Genomic DNA, 20,579 nt, shown 5'->3' on the forward strand with positions numbered 1-20,579 from the left:
ATAGTGAGCGCAGCTCTGGAGTATAATACAGGATAAGTAATGTAATGTATGTACACAGTGACTGTACCAGCAGAATAGTGAGCGCAGCTCTGGAGTATAATACAGGATAAGTAATGTATGTACACAGTGACTGCACCAGCAGAATAGTGAGCGCAGCTCTAGAGTATAATACAGGATAAGTAATGTAATGTATGTACACAGTGACTGTACCAGCAGAATAGTGAGCGCAGCTCTAGAGTATAATACAGGATAAGTAATGTAATGTATGTACACAGTGACTGCACCAGCAGAATAGTGAGCGCAGCTCTGGAGTATAATACAGGATAAGTAATGTAATGTATGTACACAGTGACTGCACCAGCAGAATAGTGAGCGCAGCTCTAGAGTATAATACAGGATAAGTAATGTAATGTATGTACACAGTGACTGTACCAGCAGAATAGTGAGCGCAGCTCTGGAGTATAATACAGGATAAGTAATGTAATGTATGTACACAGTGACTGCACCAGCAGAATAGTGAGCGCAGCTCTGGAGTATAATACAGGATAAGTAATGTAATGTATGTACACAGTGACTGTACCAGCAGAATAGTGAGCGCAGCTCTGGAGTATAATACAGGATAAGTAATGTAATGTATGTACACAGTGACTGTACCAGCAGAATAGTGAGCGCAGCTCTGGAGTATAATACAGGATAAGTAATGTAATGTATGTACACAGTGACTGCACCAGCAGAATAGTGAGCGCAGCTCTGGAGTATAATACAGGATAAGTAATGTAATGTATGTACACAGTGACTGTACCAGCAGAATAGTGAGCGCAGCTCTGGGGTATAATACAGGATAAGTAATGTAATGTATGTACACAGTGACTGCACCAGCAGAATAGTGAGCGCAGCTCTGGGGTATAATACAGGATAAGTAATGTAATGTATGTACACAGTGACTGTACCAGCAGAATAGTGAGCGCAGCTCTGGAGTATAATACAGGATAAGTAATGTAATGTATGTACACAGTGATTGCACCAGCAGAATAGTGAGCGCAGCTCTGGGGTATAATACAGGATAAGTAATGTAATGTATGTACACAGTGACTGCACCAGCAGAATAGTGAGCGCAGCTCTGGAGTATAATACAGGATGAGTAATGTAATGTATGTACACAGTGACTGTACCAGCAGAATAGTGAGCGCAGCTCTGGAGTATAATACAGGATGAGTAATGTAATGTATGTACACAGTGACTGTACCAGCAGAATAGTGAGCGCAGCTCTGGAGTATAATACAGGATAAGTAATGTAATGTATGTACACAGTGACTGTACCAGCAGAATAGTGAGCGCAGCTCTGGAGTATAATACAGGATAAGTCATGTAATGTATGTACACAGTGACTGCACCAGCAGAATAGTGAGCGCAGCTCTGCAGTATAATACAGGATAAGTCATGTAATGTATGTACACAGTGACTGCACCAGCAGAATAGTGAGCGCAGCTCTGCAGTATAATACAGGATAAGTAATGTAATGTATGTACACAGTGACTGCACCAGCAGAATAGTGAGCGCAGCTCTGGAGTATAATACAGGATAAGTAATGTAATGTATGTACACAGTGACTGTACCAGCAGAATAGTGAGCGCAGCTCTGGAGTATAATACAGGATGAGTAATGTATGTATGTACACAGTGACTGTACCAGCAGAATAGTGAGCGCAGCTCTGGAGTATAATACAGGATAAGTAATGTAATGTATGTACACAGTGACTGTACCAGCAGAATAGTGAGCGCAGCTCTGGAGTATAATACAGGATAAGTCATGTAATGTATGTACACAGTGACTGCACCAGCAGAATAGTGAGCGCAGCTCTGCAGTATAATACAGGATAAGTCATGTAATGTATGTACACAGTGACTGCACCAGCAGAATAGTGAGCGCAGCTCTGCAGTATAATACAGGATAAGTAATGTAATGTATGTACACAGTGACTGCACCAGCAGAATAGTGAGCGCAGCTCTGCAGTATAATACAGGATAAGTAATGTAATGTATGTACACAGTGACTGTACCAGCAGAATAGTGAGCGCAGCTCTGTAGTATAATACAGGATAAGTAATGTAATGTATGTACACACTGACTGTACCAGCAGAATAGTGAGCGCAGCTCTGGAGTATAATACAGGATAAGTAATGTAATGTATGTACACAGTGACTGCACCAGCAGAATAGTGAGCGCAGCTCTGTAGTATAACACAGGATAAGTAATGTAATGTATGTACACAGTGACTGCACCAGCAGAATAGTGAGCGCAGCTCTGGACTATAATACAGGATGTAACTTAGGATCAGTAATGTATATACAGACTTATTGTATTTATTCTGTAGATTATCTGTATACTATATACCCTGCAGGATGAGATCAGATGCACTTCCCCTTTAAGGACACATGTTCTGCTCCCATTTCATTTGGTTACAATTAATTATTATTCGCAGAGCTGAGATATAATCCAGACACCAGACCTATTGTCATCCTCGTGGCCACCGCCAGTATCCAGGGATATTTCATTATATCGGAGCTTTCTCTTACAGAACATTTTCTCTCAGAGCCCTGACGGCCTTAACCTTTTCCTGCCTGGAGCAGATACAACCTCCTGAGCACGTGGATCATTTGGCGGCTGCAGGTTTCTTCCTTCCCCAGTCTCTTGTGCAAACCTTCTGAGATGTAAATACAAAGCCTCAGATCCCGGCTCAGGGGTGATCCTGTTAACCCTTCCATCTGCCCCGCAGCACACAAGAGGTTGCAGCAGTAAAGTGAAAGGTCTGTTTGATTACCCGCGCCTCAGTCTCTTCCTAAATGTCAGTGCACACAAAGCCTGCTTATGATGTGCGGTGTCTGCTAGGAATTACATCTCTCTCATCCTCTGTTTTCTCAGCATTACTGGACTGTGACTTATTCTGTCAACAAATCCCTAGCGCCTGGTCATAAAATCTCTCCAAACGTCCCCAATTTATGACTCATTTTATGATATTTTGTTACATTTACACCTCAGTTTTTTTGATACATTGCTCTGAATCTCCTATAGATCTAAGGATAACTTTCTGCTTCACCACTAGGGGAGCTCATGAGCCTGTAACATACCATATATAGATTTTATATAGGCTCTGTAGTATCACTGTATGCAGTAAACTCTTATCTCCCCCTAGTGGTGGCCAAAGGTAGCCAGGATTTTATTATTTGCAGTGTTTTCTGCAGGATTTGGAGCTTTGTTTCAGAAAAGTGAAGAGTCTAAAGATAAATTACTAAATGACTTATCATGTTTGATTCCTAGAAATTATGACTTTCAGAAATTGTCTCCCAGCTTTCCCAGACTCCTGAATGTTACCTTTGTCCAGCTATATCCCCAGTTTGCTAGACTTAATGATCAGGACTCTAGAAAAGCTGGGTGGCGATCCCGGCAGACAGATAAATCCTGCAGATCTAATGCCTTAGTTGAAGGGCCTGAACATCAGACAGAATGGGATAATGGCGCTGACGTAATCTGACGATGAAGGAGAAGCGCGGTGACTCGAGAGGGCGCACAATAACGCATCGCAGATAATTCGCCATTCCTTTCACCGGCTTATACCGCGCTCTATACTTATTTAGAATCCCATGAAGATATAAGTCTATAAAGACTATGTCGGCCGTGAGCGGAGATGCATGGGATTAATTCCGAATGCTGTGTGTGTGGAGGAGAAAGATTGGATTAGTATATTATATGCTATGCTAGAAGCAAATCTGTCATAATGATACTGGCAGGAGGGAGACGCCGAAACCTCACATCATGGCGATATCTTAAAGTGCGCCCATCCCCAGGACAAGATGCTGTCAAATCCAGGCAGAAGGGTAATGCTCTATCTTTGTGGTGTATATGGGGGCCAGAACGTGAGCTTTGGTCCCAATAAACAAGTTCTGCAACGTCACAACATAAATAGCAACATGTTCTACTGTATACTCCGGTCACTTCCAGAGCTGCATTCAATATTCTGAAGCCTGACACATCGCGTGACCTCACAGCTTTGTTCTTTGTGTGTCATCTGTGCAATGCAATGCAAGTGACCTGCAGAATTGTGGATACAGCTCTGGAAGTGCGACTGTCCCCTGAACAAGAAACCATGGAATCCAGACATTTGGTCAATGATGGACTAGTGGGCACAGGATTTTTGGGGCCAACATGTCAGCTCTTGCCCTAGGAACAGGGTCCGTGATTTTGCAGCATGACTAAGCTTCAGTAGCACCCTGTTCTCCAGTCACAACCAATGCTGCATTCAAAATTCTGAAGACTCCAGTGTAAATGCACCTCATGTAACCTAACAGCCTTGTGCTCTGCTCTTACAATGCAGTGCCATGTCCTACGGCAGTGTCATGCTATTCTTGTTGGTCGGCCATTACCGCACTCATTTATCCAGCCACCCAGTAATAAATGACAACCTGGGATATGACGCCCATCGGCTAATGCCAGGCTTAGTGAGAGGGCACCCTGGGTTACCCGCACTCAGGTTCTCATGTCTTGCAGTAATGTTCCCGGCTCCCCAGGTACGTGACCCTAATCTGGAGCCGCCATAAACCAATCATTTCCACCTGAGCCCTTCAGTGCAGGGAATCTTTAATGGAGCCCCCTGTAATGTGATGCAGATGTAGATCAGATCTCCTTCATGGTGACCTTGTCCTTCCACTCAGAGCAGCCCAAACCAGACCTGGAGGGATTATAAAGTGAGACTGGCTACGGGGATGTGATGTAGCAGAGCTGTGTTGTTATTAGAGAATACAGAGATTGTAGTTATACCCAGGATATAGTGCCATGTTCCTGGGGGGGGGGGGGGGATACCCCTCCCCAGATTAGACATAGTGGGGTCACCGGTGAACTCTCCAGAAAGGTTGAGCTGCAGAAGCAGATATTGTGGCTGTGGTGGCGGATATAGATAATCTGCGCAAGACTTCAGTGATATACACGTTCTGGTCTAATGCTGATGAGTTATCACGTGACAATCCAAGGACCAAATAAAGAAAATCTTCATGAACAAATAGGTTATAGAAGAGTCTATAGAAGGGAGGGGTCTAGTCTAGGGGATGGGGTCTGTATAGATGGTTTAGGTCTGGGGTCTGTATAGTTGAGGGTATGACATGGGGCCTATATAGAAAGGAGAGGTCTAGTCTGGGGGACGGGGGTCTGTATAGATGGAGGGGTCTGTATAGATGGAGGAGTTTGGTCTGAGGTCAGTATAGATGAGGGGTGTGGTCTAGGTCTGTATAGATGCGGGGTCTGGGGTCTGTATAGTTGGGGGTATGACATGGGGTCAGTATAGATGAGGGGTCTGAGGTCTGTATAGATGTGGGTCTGGTCTGGGGTTTGTATATATGGGGGAAAGGGTCTGGGGTCTTTATAGGTGGGGTCTTGTTGGGCTCAAGATTGGGGTCTGTATAGATGGGTTGGTTTGGTGTAATGGTCTGCATGTATTTCCTGGTGAACTGAAGGGGCTTCTATATAATATTTGTGATGTAGATAATATAGGGTGGGGGTATATCCTCTATAAATGGGTGAAGAATAGGGGAAACAGTTGTCCATCATGTCCTAATATGACACCAGCACATCTCCCATCCCCCTTAGTGCTATGGTCCTGTGATATACATTAGGTTGCCACATAAGGGTATATATGGGTGGGCCTGGCAGTGTCCTTGATGCTGCTTCATATACAGATCCATGTATCATATACAAGACTATGGGCAGCCCATGGACAGCCTGGCGACCCTACAGGGCAGTAACTCTGGCCCGGACACTTTCTGCCCTTATTCCATCCCATAGATCTTCTGATAACTTGGGGCCCTTCGAGGAATTGTACATTGTGAAGCCTAGACTGAAAAACGTAAGGACGTCTCATGCAAATGCGAATGGCTTGCTTGATATTATGTGTTTTAGCTCTCACGACCTCTCTTGGCTCGGGGAAGGAGACAATCTGCTTTTATGGCAGAGCTGAACTATAAAGCAGGTCGCTGCTACAAGCTCCAGAGACAGAATAACACTGGAAGCCCTGGCTGCCGTCCTCCTCTGCAAATTGGTCCCAATCTGAGAGAACTATTCAGCAAGAAAAGACGTGTAATCTATGCAAATCAGGCGCAGGAATAAAATGGCTGTCAGCAGCGAAGCCATTAGAACCTGACCAGCTAAATAGAGAAGGTCTCGCCAACGGAGCGCGGCTTCCGCAGGGATAAGCAATTACCGGGATAAAAAGGGGTTAAATTGCACAGTAGGTTCCGTTAGGTCACGAGCGTGCCAAAGAAGTTTTGCCAATCAGTTTGATGGCTGCAAATCAGTCACAAGGAGTTCTTTAGCATATCCCAGTGTGACGCTTCCATTGTAGCCGCAGCCGCCTCTCCCCGCTCGCGGAGCAGGAGGGTGAAGGAGCTGATGGCTGTGTCGTTTGCATGTTATTCCAGTATCAATTCAGCACCTGTAAAATCCCCATTTTTTCCCTTGTTCCGCCTCATGCCTTCTCTTTTTTTTGTGAAGCGGTGAAAAAAAAAATGGCAAAAACCTAATCAAGCAGGTGAAAGGAGAGCTGTCAGGGGGGCAGCCAGGCGTGAAACGGAGTCACGGACCTCGGGGGATTCACTCGCAGCAATTAAATGGAGTGAATTCTCTGCTGCCTGGATCTTCTTCTTTGACTCGCACGCTTAGAATTGAGAGGCAGACGTTTAGCAAAGGTGCAAAAAGTAGAGATACAAGGTCCTCCAATTAATATTCCCATCTTCTCCCAGGGCGATACAAAGCAGACGCTCCTAATAAGCAGTTGTATCTTTCCTCAAGATCAAAGCCGACTGACAGCTCCTCCTAACATGGAGATAAAGGCTTAGCGCCTCTCCTTCCAGGTCGCGCTATAACATCAGGCCATCGGTGGGCCGGGAAGGCTCGGATAATTGCTTCCTGTGCCACGGGCTGGGTATTAAACAGGCTGATGCTGGGATGGAGCCGATACAGGTAGCTTCAGCCTGGATTCATAGATGGACTGACCTCCCAACCATCCCAGAGGCAGCGGGACAGTCCCAGATTATGGGTGTTGTCCTTCTGTCCCAGGTGGCGGGAGGTTTGGCTTCACCTCATCTGTGTCCTCTGCTCCACCATTCAGCCAAGTCTCTGCTCCAGCAGTTTGTAAGTCGGTGGGGGCCATGTAGTGAGGTCACCGCCATGTCTGCTGCGCCCTGAAATCACCATTAGCAGAGATTAATGTGTATTCTCTATGGGCGTACCAGGAGGAGACTTTATATGCGGAGTTCCACATACTCTGGGGTCACATATAGGGGACATTATACTATGAGGACAACAATGAATCAGGCATTATATTGTGGTGGCCAAGGAGGGGAGCATTATACTGAGGAGACCATAATGAGGGGAGCATTATACTGCTATAGGAACCACAAGGGGGCATTATACCACAAGGTCCCTGATACATAGCTGGGGCCACTAAAGGAGCAGTGTACTGTGTGGGAGCACAAAGACATGTCTGGGAATGGGCAAAGTCAAAGTGGGCACGGGTAGGGCTTATGATACCTAAATTTGCTGCGGCACATAAGGCAGATGTTATCCCTCTTCCAGTGCTTTGACTGTTGGAATGTATTGGTAGGGGTCTCTGGATTAGGGTCTTCTAGAAACTAGAGGTTGCCGAAGCCCTGCCTACTTTATGGACAACCCCTTTAAGTGATACCTGAAGCCGCTGCAGTGACATCATTAATCCCAGTCTGGGGACCTCATTTGGTGATTAGAAGTAGGTTCTCCCTGGTAGGGCCTGGATCCAGTAGGTGGCACGGCCTCAGCACCAGTGCCCATCCCCCTCCTGGGACTCTTAGTATTACCCCCATCCCCTGTGACTTGGACCATGCTGTAACTAGGCGGAGGGTGTATTAGCTGCCATGGGCTGGTGAGTAAAACCCACCAGATCACACAACTAAGAACCAAGACAGCGCCGCCTACATGATCCACGTCAGCCAAGGACAATCTACTTCTAATCGATCCATTGTAGCATCCACCTCTTATTGAGTGCCAGGCACATCATGGTTGCCGCCTTTCCACAGTGGTTCTCCTTGCAGGGATCCAGCTTTGTAAGGAACCTTGTAGGCAAGGCGCCCTGGGGACATGGGCACAGTGCAATGTGCAGATCTCATCCAGTGGAGCATAACCATAGAGCAGCGAGGCGGTCAGGAATCTGCCTTGTATCGCGCATCAGACAGACACTGGAGCAGTTGAGCAGTATTTGCATTGTAAGGTGTTTGTGGAGATGAAGAGGTGCTTGAGTACCGAGAGGTGACAGCGGGAACTCGTGGTGATGAAGTGGCACTTGAACCTGCAACCAAGTAGTTTGCAATAGAGCCAGTACAGCAGACACAGGGTTAAACATACTTTTATATAGTGCTGCCCGTGACATCATCACCTGGGGGAGAGGCTCCTGCTGCAGCCAGTTATCTTATAGTGTGACATAGGACAATGAGAAGGAATAGGAGTGACCTAGCTGAACCTCTGGGACAAGTAGAGAAGATTTCTGTATATAGTCCCAGGTCTAACTGTAATCTGGGGCCAAATAGGACAAAGAGAAAGAATGAATGAAGGGGCAAGGGATATATTAGGGATATATTTGGGGTATATTAGGGATATATTTGGGATATATTTGTTACTTTCTGTGCTGTTTCTGTGCTCAGCATTGCTTTAGGTTCTGGACATCACTTTTATATTACATTGAATATATTTTATGATAAAAATATTTTTATCATTGGTTTGTATAATAAATTCCCAGGCGTTTGTCTTCTGCATGCTGGGTGTATTCTCACACATTGCAGGCTGCTCAATGCAACGCCCAGCGAATTCCTGAGACAAAATATCAGACAATTCTCTCAATTGCAGGGTGAACCTCATCTGGCCTCCACCTTGGTCAGCAGAAATGACTCCCCGCTCCCTATTCAGAACACATGCATGCTTGGCTGACCCCAGCTTGCAGAACACATGCATGCTTGGCTGAGCACCAGCTTGCACCTGCATGAAGGGGTCAAGGTCTGGACTCAGGGGTGAAGTTGTCCACCATTTTTAGACATCTGTTTCTAAACCAGGATCCTTTATAATCTTACAGTTCCTGGTAAATTGCTCAGGGACTGCAAAAGCAATGAAAACGGATCTCAGCATGGCGACCGGAGCAGCAATCCGCAGAACGTACCCCTGGAACAGAGCGCTCCTTCCCTGAGGAAATCACTGCCCAGACAGCGCATAATACAAGATAGTATTCTCAATCATAGCCATGCCATATTTTGCCTTTAAGGCTGTCCCCTGCCCCCCTTCCCCTGCAATCTTCTGGGAGCAGCTACTCGGACTCCCCGGTGCGTCCAATACCGCCAGATCATCCGCCGCCTGCACACTTCCATTACATTTTACATCTCAGTATCACTTTCCTGAAATCACTCTAAATATTCAACGACCATTTGGATGTTTTCCCTGTGACATTATCTTCCTGGTACACAGCAGGTGAGCGGAGAGCAGCGGCGTCAGGTGAGGACAGGGCGCCGCCATGGAAGTGCTGCTCACCGCGCCAATGTGTGTTTATGGGCGCGGTAAACAGCGACGCAACGTTACATATTTCACATCTGAAGATGATACAGAAGAAAATGACTGAAGAGGAATCAGCCGCGAAGAAGACGCCTACAAGATGGATAGAGAGGGGTCTAGGAAATGTCTATTACTGGGCCGATGTATCCAATCCTATCATGTGTGATACAGTCTGCTAAACCAATGTATCTAATCCTATCCTGTCTGATACAGTCTGCTAAACTGATGTATCCAATCCTATCCTGTGTGATACTGTCTGCTAAACTGATGTATCTAATCCTATCCTGTGTGATACAGTCTGCTAAACCGATGTATCCAATCCTATGCTGTGTGATACAGTCTGCTAAACCGATGTATCCAATCCTATCATGTGTGATACAGTCTGCTAAACCAATGTATCCAATCCTATCCTGTGTGATACAGTCTGCTAAACCGATGTATCCAATCCTATCATGTGTGATACAGTCTGCTAAACCGATGTATCTAATCCTATCATGTGTGATACAGTCTGCTAAACCGATGTATCTAATCCTATCATGTGTGATACAGTCTGCTAAACCGATGTATCCAATCCTATCCTGTGTGATACAGTCTGCTAAACTGATGTATCTAATCCTATCATATGTGATACAGTCTGCTAAACCGATGTATCCAATCCTATCCTGTGTGATACAGTCTGCTAAACTGATGTATCTAATCCTATCATATGTGATACAGTCTGCTAAACCGATGTATCCAATCCTATCCTGTGTGATACAGTCTGCTAAACCAATGTATCCAATCCTATCCTGTGTGATACAGTCCGCTACACCGATGTATCTAATCCTATCATATGTGATACAGTCTGCTAAACCGATGTATCCAATCCTATCCTGTGTGATACAGTCTGCTAAACCGATGTATCTAATCCTATCATGTGTGATACAGTCTGCTAAACCGATGTATCCAATCCTATCCTGTGTGATACAGTCTGCTAAACTGATGTATCCAATCCTATCCTGTGTGATACTGTCTGCTAAACTGATGTATCCAATCCTATGCTGTGTGATACAGTCTGCTAAACCGATGTATCCAATCCTATCATGTGTGATACAGTCTGCTAAACCGATGTATCCAATCCTATAATGTGTGATACAGTCTGCTAAACTGATGTATCTAATCCTATCATATGTGATACAGTCTGCTAAACCGATGTATCTAATCCTATCATGTGTGATACAGTCTGCTAAACCAATGTATCTAATCCTATCATGTGTGATACAGTCTGCTAAACCGATGTATCCAATCCTATCCTGTGCGATACAGTCTGCTAAACTGATGTATCTAATCCTATCATATGTGATACAGTCTGCAAAACCGATGTATCCAATCCTATCCTGTGTGATACAGTCTGCTAAACCGATGTATCCAATCCTATCATGTGTGATACAGTCTGTTAAACCGATGTATCCAATCCTATCCTGTGTGATACAGTCCGCTACACCGATGTATCTAATCCTATCATATGTGATACAGTCTGCAAAACTGATGTATCTAATCCTATCCTGTGTGATACAGTCCGCTAAACCGATGTATCCAATCCTATCCTGTGTGATACAGTCTACTAAACCGATGTATCTAATCCTATCATGTGTGATACAGTCTGCTAAACCGATGTATCCAATCCTATCCTGTGTGATACAGTCTGCTAAACTGATGTATCTAATCCTATCCTGTGTGATACAGTCCGCTAAACCGATGTATCCAATCCTATCCTGTGTGATACAGTCTGCTAAACCAATGTATCTAATCCTATCATATGTGATACAGTCTGCAAAACCGATGTATCCAATCCTATCCTGTGTGATACAGTCTGCTAAACCGATGTATCCAATCCTATCCTGTGTGATACAGTCTGCTAAACCGATGTATCTAATCCTATAATGTGTGATAAAGTCTGCTAAACTGATGTATCTAATCCTATCATGTGATACTGTCTGGGCAGCTGCTGTATCTTAACTTCGTTTTTTTTTATAACGCCCCCTTTGGCACCATGGCCCAGCTATGACTCCCCCGGTCTCCCAGTAGCGCTCACACAGGCTGTAGCGTTGCTGAGCATTTGTTGCTCGTGGATCTAATAATTCTAATTGTGGTTTTTCTACCAGAGTTTAATAAAGCGAAGGGCCCGAGGCCTGGAAACTGCAGCTGCACCACCGAGCACAATCTGCATTACATATATAGGGGCTGTATTATCTTATTACAGACTTAACCCTTAGTGGCATGGATTAGCAAGAATTCCAGAACATCCTGGTATATGTAGTTCTGCAGTGTCCAAAACAGACGCAGGATGAGCCGCTGTCCAGGCCCCATAACGCTGAATCCTGAGCGAACAGTCCGACATCAACCTCTACAGGTAATGTACTAGATGTCACCGGCAGTCCTATGTAACACCACAGATAACACAGTGATAACTCTCTATATACAGGTAATGTAGTAGATGTCACCGGCAGTCCTATGTAACACCATAGATAACACAGTGATATCTCTCTATATACAGGTAATGTAGTAGATGTCACCGGCAGTCCTATGTAACACTACAGATGTCACCGGCAGTCCTATGTAACACTACAGATGTCACTGGCAGTCCTATGTAACACCATAGATAACACATTATAATAGCACAGTGTGTAATACTATTTCAGCTCTGCTACGTCTGTACCTGACTAATCCCTTGTACTATGTGTTGCAGTAGCAGAGCTGATAATACTTCCCAGATTAGCGCCCTGTACGCGGCTGCCAGGCTTCGTGCCCATATAATGAATAGTAATTGGAATATGCAAATGCCTCGATTTAGTCCTCGTACCCCCAGGTAAGTGAGAGGTTAATAGCTACTTAACCAAAGGCCAAGATGATGATTTTAATAATTTCCTTACACTCATCGTCTATGGAAATGCATATTAATAATGTCAATGGCAGCGGCAGGACGGCGGCTCTTCAGGTGCACGCTGCGACTACTGCACATGAGGGGACACAATCCGAAATCTGGAGAGGAGCTCAATATGGTGACTATGAGACTAGACTGGCATCCAGATCTCTGGGCAAGGGCAACGCAAGGAGCGTCCAGGGCAACTTCAGGGACACTACAGTTATAAGAAGCATTATTATCTATGGTCACTGCCCCCTCCCCCCAGGGATGGTAGTGGCACAGTACCTGCCAAACAATGCCATCCTCTGCACTGTCCATGGTGCTCCTGACATTGCTCCCTATCCCCTGAAAGGTTCTGGGTACAGCTGGTACCTACCCTGGTCCTACAACCAAACTCTGATGGTACGGTTGGCGCAGGTTCTTCCTAGTCAGCTGGAGCAGGTGGCACAGCCAAGACTCCATCAAGCACCTGCAGTTCTTATCCCCTCCACCAGGTGGATTGTGCAGGTGCCAAGCGTCCCTCATACGGTGCAAGGTTAATGGTGCACCTGGCACAAGGGTCTCACCTTCCACTAAACTCTGACTGTTCATATGGCAGAGCAATGACCTCAAACCCTTACAAAGCTCTTGATGCAGCAAAGTGTATGGCACAGAAAAGGCCGTATGATTGGTGGAGATCTCACCAAGCAAACCCTGCAAGGTCCACGATGCTTTTAGAAAACCTTTGCATTTACCAAGACTCATAGTTCACCAGGAACAGCAATACCGCATCACATTCATGGGTATCTGACATAGCAAGGCTTAGCATCTGCATAGGAAGTGTCCTGCTCTACCCGTATGGCTTTATTCAAGAAATAGCGCCCCTCATGTCCACAGGCTGTGTCTGGTACTGCGGCTTATACACTTGTATGTGGTATCAGACAAGGCTCAGGTGTGGTTTCTGACCATTAGAGACTGACAATGGTGCTAGGACTATGATACAGATGTGAGCGGAGTCTGGTGCAGCTCGTGTATAGAGGTAACATTAGGATACATTATACTTAGGGATACAGTGACTCACTTAGGGGCCCTTAGGGGCTCTCGGGGCCCCTCCGAGTTGCTTGGTAGCCATTGGAAGCCTTAAATATAATTACACATCAATTACTGCTTGGCTTGTCAGCTTGGCACCAGGTCACCTGACACCATATGGCTCCTGAGCTCCAAGTACCAGTATGCCAAGGATGCCATGGCATCAGTAACACTTGGCACCAGGGCCATTAGCTGGACATGTGGCTCTGAAGCTGTTGGCAACTGCAGATATTATTACACCCCGGACACACGGCCAGGACTCGGCCACTTGGCTCCTGGGTCGGGACCATATAATAGACATAAAACAGAAATTCTCTGCATTCAATGACAGCAAAAGTAAATCTTAGTAATTGCAAATATTGTAACACAAAGTGTATAGGAAGGCTGCAGAGATTGTCATTATGATCCGGGCGCCTGCTCCGACCCCACAGAAGAGCAACTGCCAGCTATAATATGAGGGTCAGTATACAGGACATCACAGCTTGTGTATATGGGGTAGTCACTGACCGGTCACAGCGCCCATGCTGACCCCTGACTATGACATAAGGGTCAGTATATGCAGGTATATGGGGCTGGTTTTATTGTTATGGCTGATCCCTGTATGTCCTGTAGGTATATACAGTGTTGGTCAAAAGTATTGGCCCCCCTGCAATTCTGTCAGATAATACTCGTTTCTTCCAGATAATGATTGCAATCTCAAATTATTTCGTATTTTCTTCATTTAATTTGTCTTCAATGGAAAATCACAAAAAGGATTGTCAAAAAGCCAAATTGGATATAATTCCACAGCAAACATAAAAAGGGGGTGGACAAAAGTATTGGCACTGTTTGAAAAATCATGTGATGCTTCTGTAATTTGTGTAATTAACAGCACCTGTTACTTACCTACGGCACCTAACAGGTGGTGGCAATAACTGAATCACACTTGCAGCCAGTGGAAATGGATTAAAGTTGACTCCACCTCTGTCCTGTGTCCTTGTGTGACCACATTGAGCATGGAGAAAAGAAAGAAGACCAAAGAACTGTCTGAGGACTTGAGAAGCAAAATTGTGAGGAAGCATGAGCAATCTCAAGGCTACAAGTCCATCTCCAAAGCCCTGAATGTTCCTGTGTCTACCGTGTGCAGTGTCATCCAGAAGTGTAAAGCCCATGGCCCTGTGGCTAACCTCCCTAGATGTGGACGGAGAAGAAACATTGACCAGAGATTTCACCACAAGGTTGTGCGGATGGCGGATAAAGAACCGCGACTAACATCCAAACAAGTCCAAGCTGCCCTGCAGTCCGAGGGTACAACAGTGTCACCCCGTACTATCCAGCGTCAGCGTCTGAATGAGAAGGGACTGTATGGTAGGAGACCCAGGAAGACCCCACTTCTTACCCACAGACAGAAGCCAGGCTGGAGTTTGCCGAAACTTACCTGAGAAAGCCAAAACCGTTCTGGAAGAATGTTCTCTGGTCAGAGGAGACAAAAGTAGGAAAAGGCCTCAACATAGAGATTACAGGAAAAAAAAAAGAAGACGCCCCCTACAGTCAGACATGGCGGAGGTCCCTGATGTTTTGGGGTTGCTTTGCTGTCTCTGGCACTGGACTGCTTGACCGTGTGCATTGCATTATGAAGTCTGAAGACGACCAACACATTGTGCAGCATCATGTAGGGCCCAGTGTGAGAAAGCGGGGTCTCCCTCAGAGGTCAGGGCTCTTCCAGCAGGACAAGGACCCAAAACACACTTCAGGTCAGCACTAGAAAATGGTGGTGAGAGAAAGCCCTGGAGACTTGTAAAGTGGCAGCAATGAGTCCAGCCCTGAATCCCATAGAACACCTGTGGGGGAGGGGGAGAGATCTCTTGGTGGCAGTTTGGAGAAGGCCCCCTTCACATCTCAGGGGGGACCGCGAGCAGTTTGCCAAAGAAGAAGGGTCTAAGATTCCAGCAGAGCCTTGTAAGAAACTCATTGCTGGTTAGCGGAAGCGGTTGTGCGCAGTTATTGTGTCTAAAGGTTGTGCTACCAAGTATTAGGCTGAGGGCGCCAATACTTCTGTCCGCACCAGTTCTGGAGTTTTGTGTAAAATGATCAATGATGTGACTTTTTTTTCATTCTCTTTTGTGTTTTTTCATTGCAAGCAAAATAAATGAAGATATTACCAAAGAGTCTGTGCTGTGTAATCATTATCTGGGGGACAGCGAGGATTATCTGACAGGACTGCAGGGGGCGATACTTATACTGTATATACCCTGTGTCACTTATATACTATATAAGAGTTTGTGCTGCGTAATCATTATCTGGGGGACAGCGAGGATTATCTGACAGAACTGCAGGGGGCGATACTTATACTGTATATACCCTGTGTCACTTATATACTATATAAGAGTCTGTGCTGTGTAATCATTATCTGGGGGACAGCGAGGACTATCTGACAGGACTGCAGGGGGCGATACTTATACTGTATATACCCTGTGTCACTTATATACTATATAAGAGTCTGTGCTGTGTAATCATTATCTGGGGGACAGCGAGGATTATCTGACAGGACTGCAGGAGGGCGATACTTTTGGCCAACACTGTATATATGGAGGTGACTCTGTATGATCCTGATCTGCGGCGTCTTCCATCAGGAGTTATTTCTAATGAAGGGTTAATCAGAGGGGCTTTTGGCGGTTCTTCGGCCTCGGTACTATGGGCGGTGATGGAGTCCTTACAGTCGGCTCCTGACGCTAGTAGAACAATGAAACCATCAAACTTGTAAGTGTCATTTGCGGAGTTTTACTACTCACAAGGTCAGCGGGCCGAGCTCTGAGGGCCATAAACGAATCTCTGGACGCCGCGCAATTGATGAATAATAACCGCTAACAAGCTCCTGCATGACAGATTGGGGAAGGGACTTTCTATTACTGGTCCTCCGGGAACTGCCAGGAAGGACAGACTGAAAGTGACACAGCGAGGGGGAACGGCGGGACATGGCCATCACTCTCCGGCCTGCCATACTGCTGCTATATGGGAGCGCGGCCGGCTATAGGAGGCGAAATTATATGTAATGTTCTCCTGTTATAATAGACGAGGCCCCCGCACAGCGAGATATAAGGAGGTACCAAAACTGGAACGTGCACGCAGTAATTCCCAGTCATTGACCACATGATCAAAACCAGCCAATCACATCCTAGAAATATACTCAATACCCAATACTTGGGGACCCCTCAGACCAATGTTTGGGACCCCTCAGGCAGATACTTGGGGATCCCTCAGGCAGATACTTGGGGATCCCTCAGGCACATACTTGAGGACCCCTCAGACCAATGCTTGGGACCCCTGAGGCAGATACTTGAGGACCCCTCAGGCTGATACTTGAGGACCCCTCAGGCAGATACTTGAGGACTCCTCAGGCCGATACTTGAGGACCCCTCAGGATGATACTTGAGGACCCCTCAGGCAGATACTTGAGGACCCCTGAGGCTGATACTTGAGGACCCCTGAGGCTGATACTTGAGGACCCCTCGGGCAGATACTTGAGGACTCCTCAGGCCGATACTTGAGGACCCCTCAGGATGATACTTGAGGACCCCTCAGGCAGATACTTGAGGACCCCTGAGGCTGATACTTGAGGACCCCTGAGGCTGATACTTGAGGACCCCTCGGGCAGATACTTGAGGACTCCTCAGGCCGATACTTGAGGACCCCTCAGGATGATACTTGAGGACCCCTCAGGCAGATACTTGAGGACCCCTGAGGCTGATACTTGAGGACCCCTGAGGCTGATACTTGAGGACCCCTCAGGCAGATACTTGAGGACCCCTCAGGCAGATACTTGAGGACCCCTCAGGCAGATACTTGAGGACCCCTGAGGCTGATACTTGAGGACCCCTGAGGCTGATACTTGAGGACCCCTCAGGCAGATACTTGAGGACCCCTCAGGATGATACTTGAGGACCCCTCAGGCAGATACTTGAGGACCCCTGAGGCTGATACTTGAGGACCCCTGAGGCTGATACTTGAGGACCCCTGAGGCTGATACTTGAGGACCCCTCAGGCAGATACTTGAGGACTCCTCAGGCCGATACTTGAGGACCCCTGAGGCTGATACTTGAGGACCCCTCGGGCAGATACTTGAGGACCCCTCAGGCAGATACTTGAGGACCCCTCTGTTAGAGTATGGCAGTCAGCCAGGATTTAGCACTGGAGCTCGGCCTCTGTTCTTCTGCCATAGTGGCTACCAGCCCCGGTGCCCTGACGAGTTCCCACTCTTGCCCTGCCTGGGTATTACTAATGTGCCCATTGCTTTCTCTCCCCCATCGGACGTCTGACAACAGCTTGCATTCGCTTGGTCTGCAGTTTGCAGGGCTCTTTAGGTCGTCTCTGTGCACATCTCACTTTATAATTGGACATATCTGTGGCGCGATGGCGGCTCTCCAGCACAGCAGAGCGGATTTTAAGACCCCGCAGTACTATTAAATCGTACAATTCAGCCAGGTCTGACACGGCCCATTCTCCTCTCTAACACAATCGATACGGCTAAGACAGATCCACATTGGAGCAGCGATTGTGCGCTCTCTAGCAGGCGGCCATGATTTCCCTGTCTGAGATGCGCAGGTCTGTCTTTTGAAGTCGCTGCGGCCAGAGGCTCACTCCTGGTTTTGCTGCAGGCAGAGCGCAGGCTCCTTACATTATTAACAAGATGGAGGGGGAGACGCTCGGGCGGCGCAGACGTTGCACACTCCATCATTAAGCATGCCGTGTTTTCTTCAGCACGTTGTATCATGGCTGCGAGCTGCTGGGCCTTTAACATCTCAAGGGTGGGATTTAATGGGCTTCATTCTGACTTCTCCATGTTCTGTACAGGCCGCTCGCCAGTATCACATCTTCTCAGACGACGCCATGTCAGGAGTCAGAGTCTCTTCATACTATAGAGGGGGGACCTGATGGAGAGCTGACCCTGTGGTGTGAGGAAGAGAACATGCAGACCTTCGGGCCAGGAGCAGACACAGATCCTCGGGCCGGCAGCACACACAGATCCTCGGGCCGGCAGCACACACAGACCCTCGGACCGGCAACACACAAAGACCTTCGGATTGGCAGCACACAGACCCTTGGGCCAGGAGCAGACACAGACCCTCGGGCCGGGAGCACTCAGACCCTCGGACCGACAACACACAGACATTCGGATCGGCAGCACACAGACCCTCGGACCGGCAACACACACAGATCTTTGGGCCGGCAGCACATACAGACCCTCGGACCGGCAACACACAAAGACCTTCGGATTGGCAGCACACAGACCCTCGGGCCAGGAGCAGACACAGACCCTCGGGCCGGCAGCACACACAGACCCTCATGCCGGGAGAAGACACCGACCCTCAGGCCAGGAGCACACACAGATTTTCGGATCGGCAGCACACAGACCCTCGGGCCGGGAGCAGACACAGACCCTCGGGCCGGGAGCACACACAGATTTTCGGGCCGGCAGCACACATAGACCCTCGGGCCGGCAGCACACAGAGACCCTCGGGCCGGCAGCACACAGACCCTCGGGCCGGGAGCACACAGAGACCCTCGGGCCGGCAGCACACAGACCCTCGGGCCGGGAGCACACAGAGACCCTCGGGCCGGCAGCACACAGACCCTCGGGCCGGGAGCACACAGAGACCCTCGGGCCGGGAGCAGACACAGACCCTCAGGCCAGGAGCACACACATATTTTCGGGCCGGCAGCACACATAGACCCTCGGGCCGGCAGCACACAGACCCTCGGACCGGGAGCACACAGAGACCCTCGGGCCGGCAGCACACAGACCCTCGGGCCGGCAGCACACAGACCCTCGGGCCGGGAGCACACAGAGACCCTCGGGCCGGGAGCAGACACAGACCCTCGGGCCGGGAGCACACACAGATCCTTGGGCCGGCAACACACATAGATCCTTGGCCGGCAGCACACACAGATCCTCGGGCCGGGAGTACACACAGACCCTCGGGCCGGCAGCCCCTCCACATGAACTGTGCAAATCTGGAACATGGTCCAGCAATATCACTGCCTGCTTTATGGTCTACGTGTATATGGCAGGAGACATATAGGAATATATAGAGAGACTTGCAGTATATGGGGGTGGCAAACTGGGCAGGGGCCAAATCTCACAGGGAATTCCCTAAATATGGACCGACCTGGATTTAGCATTGACCTCTTCAGTTCTCTAGACCACCAGGGAACGTAAAACAAATTCATTGCATTCTAAAGATGTTACAACGTCAGGTGTCTGGTCCATGTTCACACTACAGACACCTGCGATTTAAAGGGATCCCCAATTATTATAGACTTACCTTCTTCTCTGGAAATTTGCATAAAGGACTCCACCCCTTTCTCGCCATAACTTCCTTCTGACGCCAGCGTGGAGACGTAATTCCATCCCATGGCCTTGACGATGTCCACCATGGCCTGAGCCTGGAAGGAATCCGGAGGAACCACCCGCGAGAAGAAGTCGTAACGCCGGTCATCGCTCAGCTCGGGGGCCGTGGAACCATAACTGATCTGCGGGATCTGCCAGGAGAAGAGGGAGAAGGGGTTAATAGGAGGAACAGGGGCGTCCCGAAAACTTATCAGTACATAGAAATCCTCTCCTATCATTACCCAGCTTTCTCAGACCCCTGAATGGTAAATGGTCCTAGTCATACACAATCATTTCTCAAATCCATGCATGGCAAAGCAGATTCCTCACTCAGGAGCCTGGGAAAGATGGATGAAAAGCATCATAGAGAGTGTATAAGCAGCTTTATGGGTCAGTACCCAGCTTACTCAGACTCCTGAATGGTCAGTCGGCATTACCATATAGAATAGGGAGTTGGGTCACTAAACCCGGTGCAAGCTATAAGTGCACACGTAATGCTGGTCATGCAGCTTATCTAGACTCCTGAATGGTAAATCTTTGTTGATAGGCGAGTAAAGAACTTATCACTGTATTACTAGACATGCCTGTCATTCAGGAGTCAGGAAAAGTTGGGCAACAATCACTCAGG

The 20,579-nt window shown here is 47.6% G+C and overlaps 1 protein-coding gene across 1 annotated transcript in view; it reads right to left on the reverse strand.

Annotated features, from left to right (window-relative positions):
• The window catches only part of GRM7 (glutamate metabotropic receptor 7), a 301,873-nt gene that overhangs the window by 157,595 nt on the left and 123,699 nt on the right, over positions 1 to 20,579 (reverse strand). The window contains exon 2 of the mRNA XM_075286784.1: positions 19,887 to 20,103. Coding sequence (XP_075142885.1) covers positions 19,887 to 20,103 — 217 coding nt within the window. The remainder of the gene's footprint in view (positions 1 to 19,886; positions 20,104 to 20,579) is intronic.

The sequence above is a fragment of the Leptodactylus fuscus genome, chromosome 9 (assembly GCF_031893055.1).
Source record: "Leptodactylus fuscus isolate aLepFus1 chromosome 9, aLepFus1.hap2, whole genome shotgun sequence".
In the NCBI taxonomy this organism is placed as follows: Eukaryota; Metazoa; Chordata; class Amphibia; order Anura; family Leptodactylidae; genus Leptodactylus; species Leptodactylus fuscus.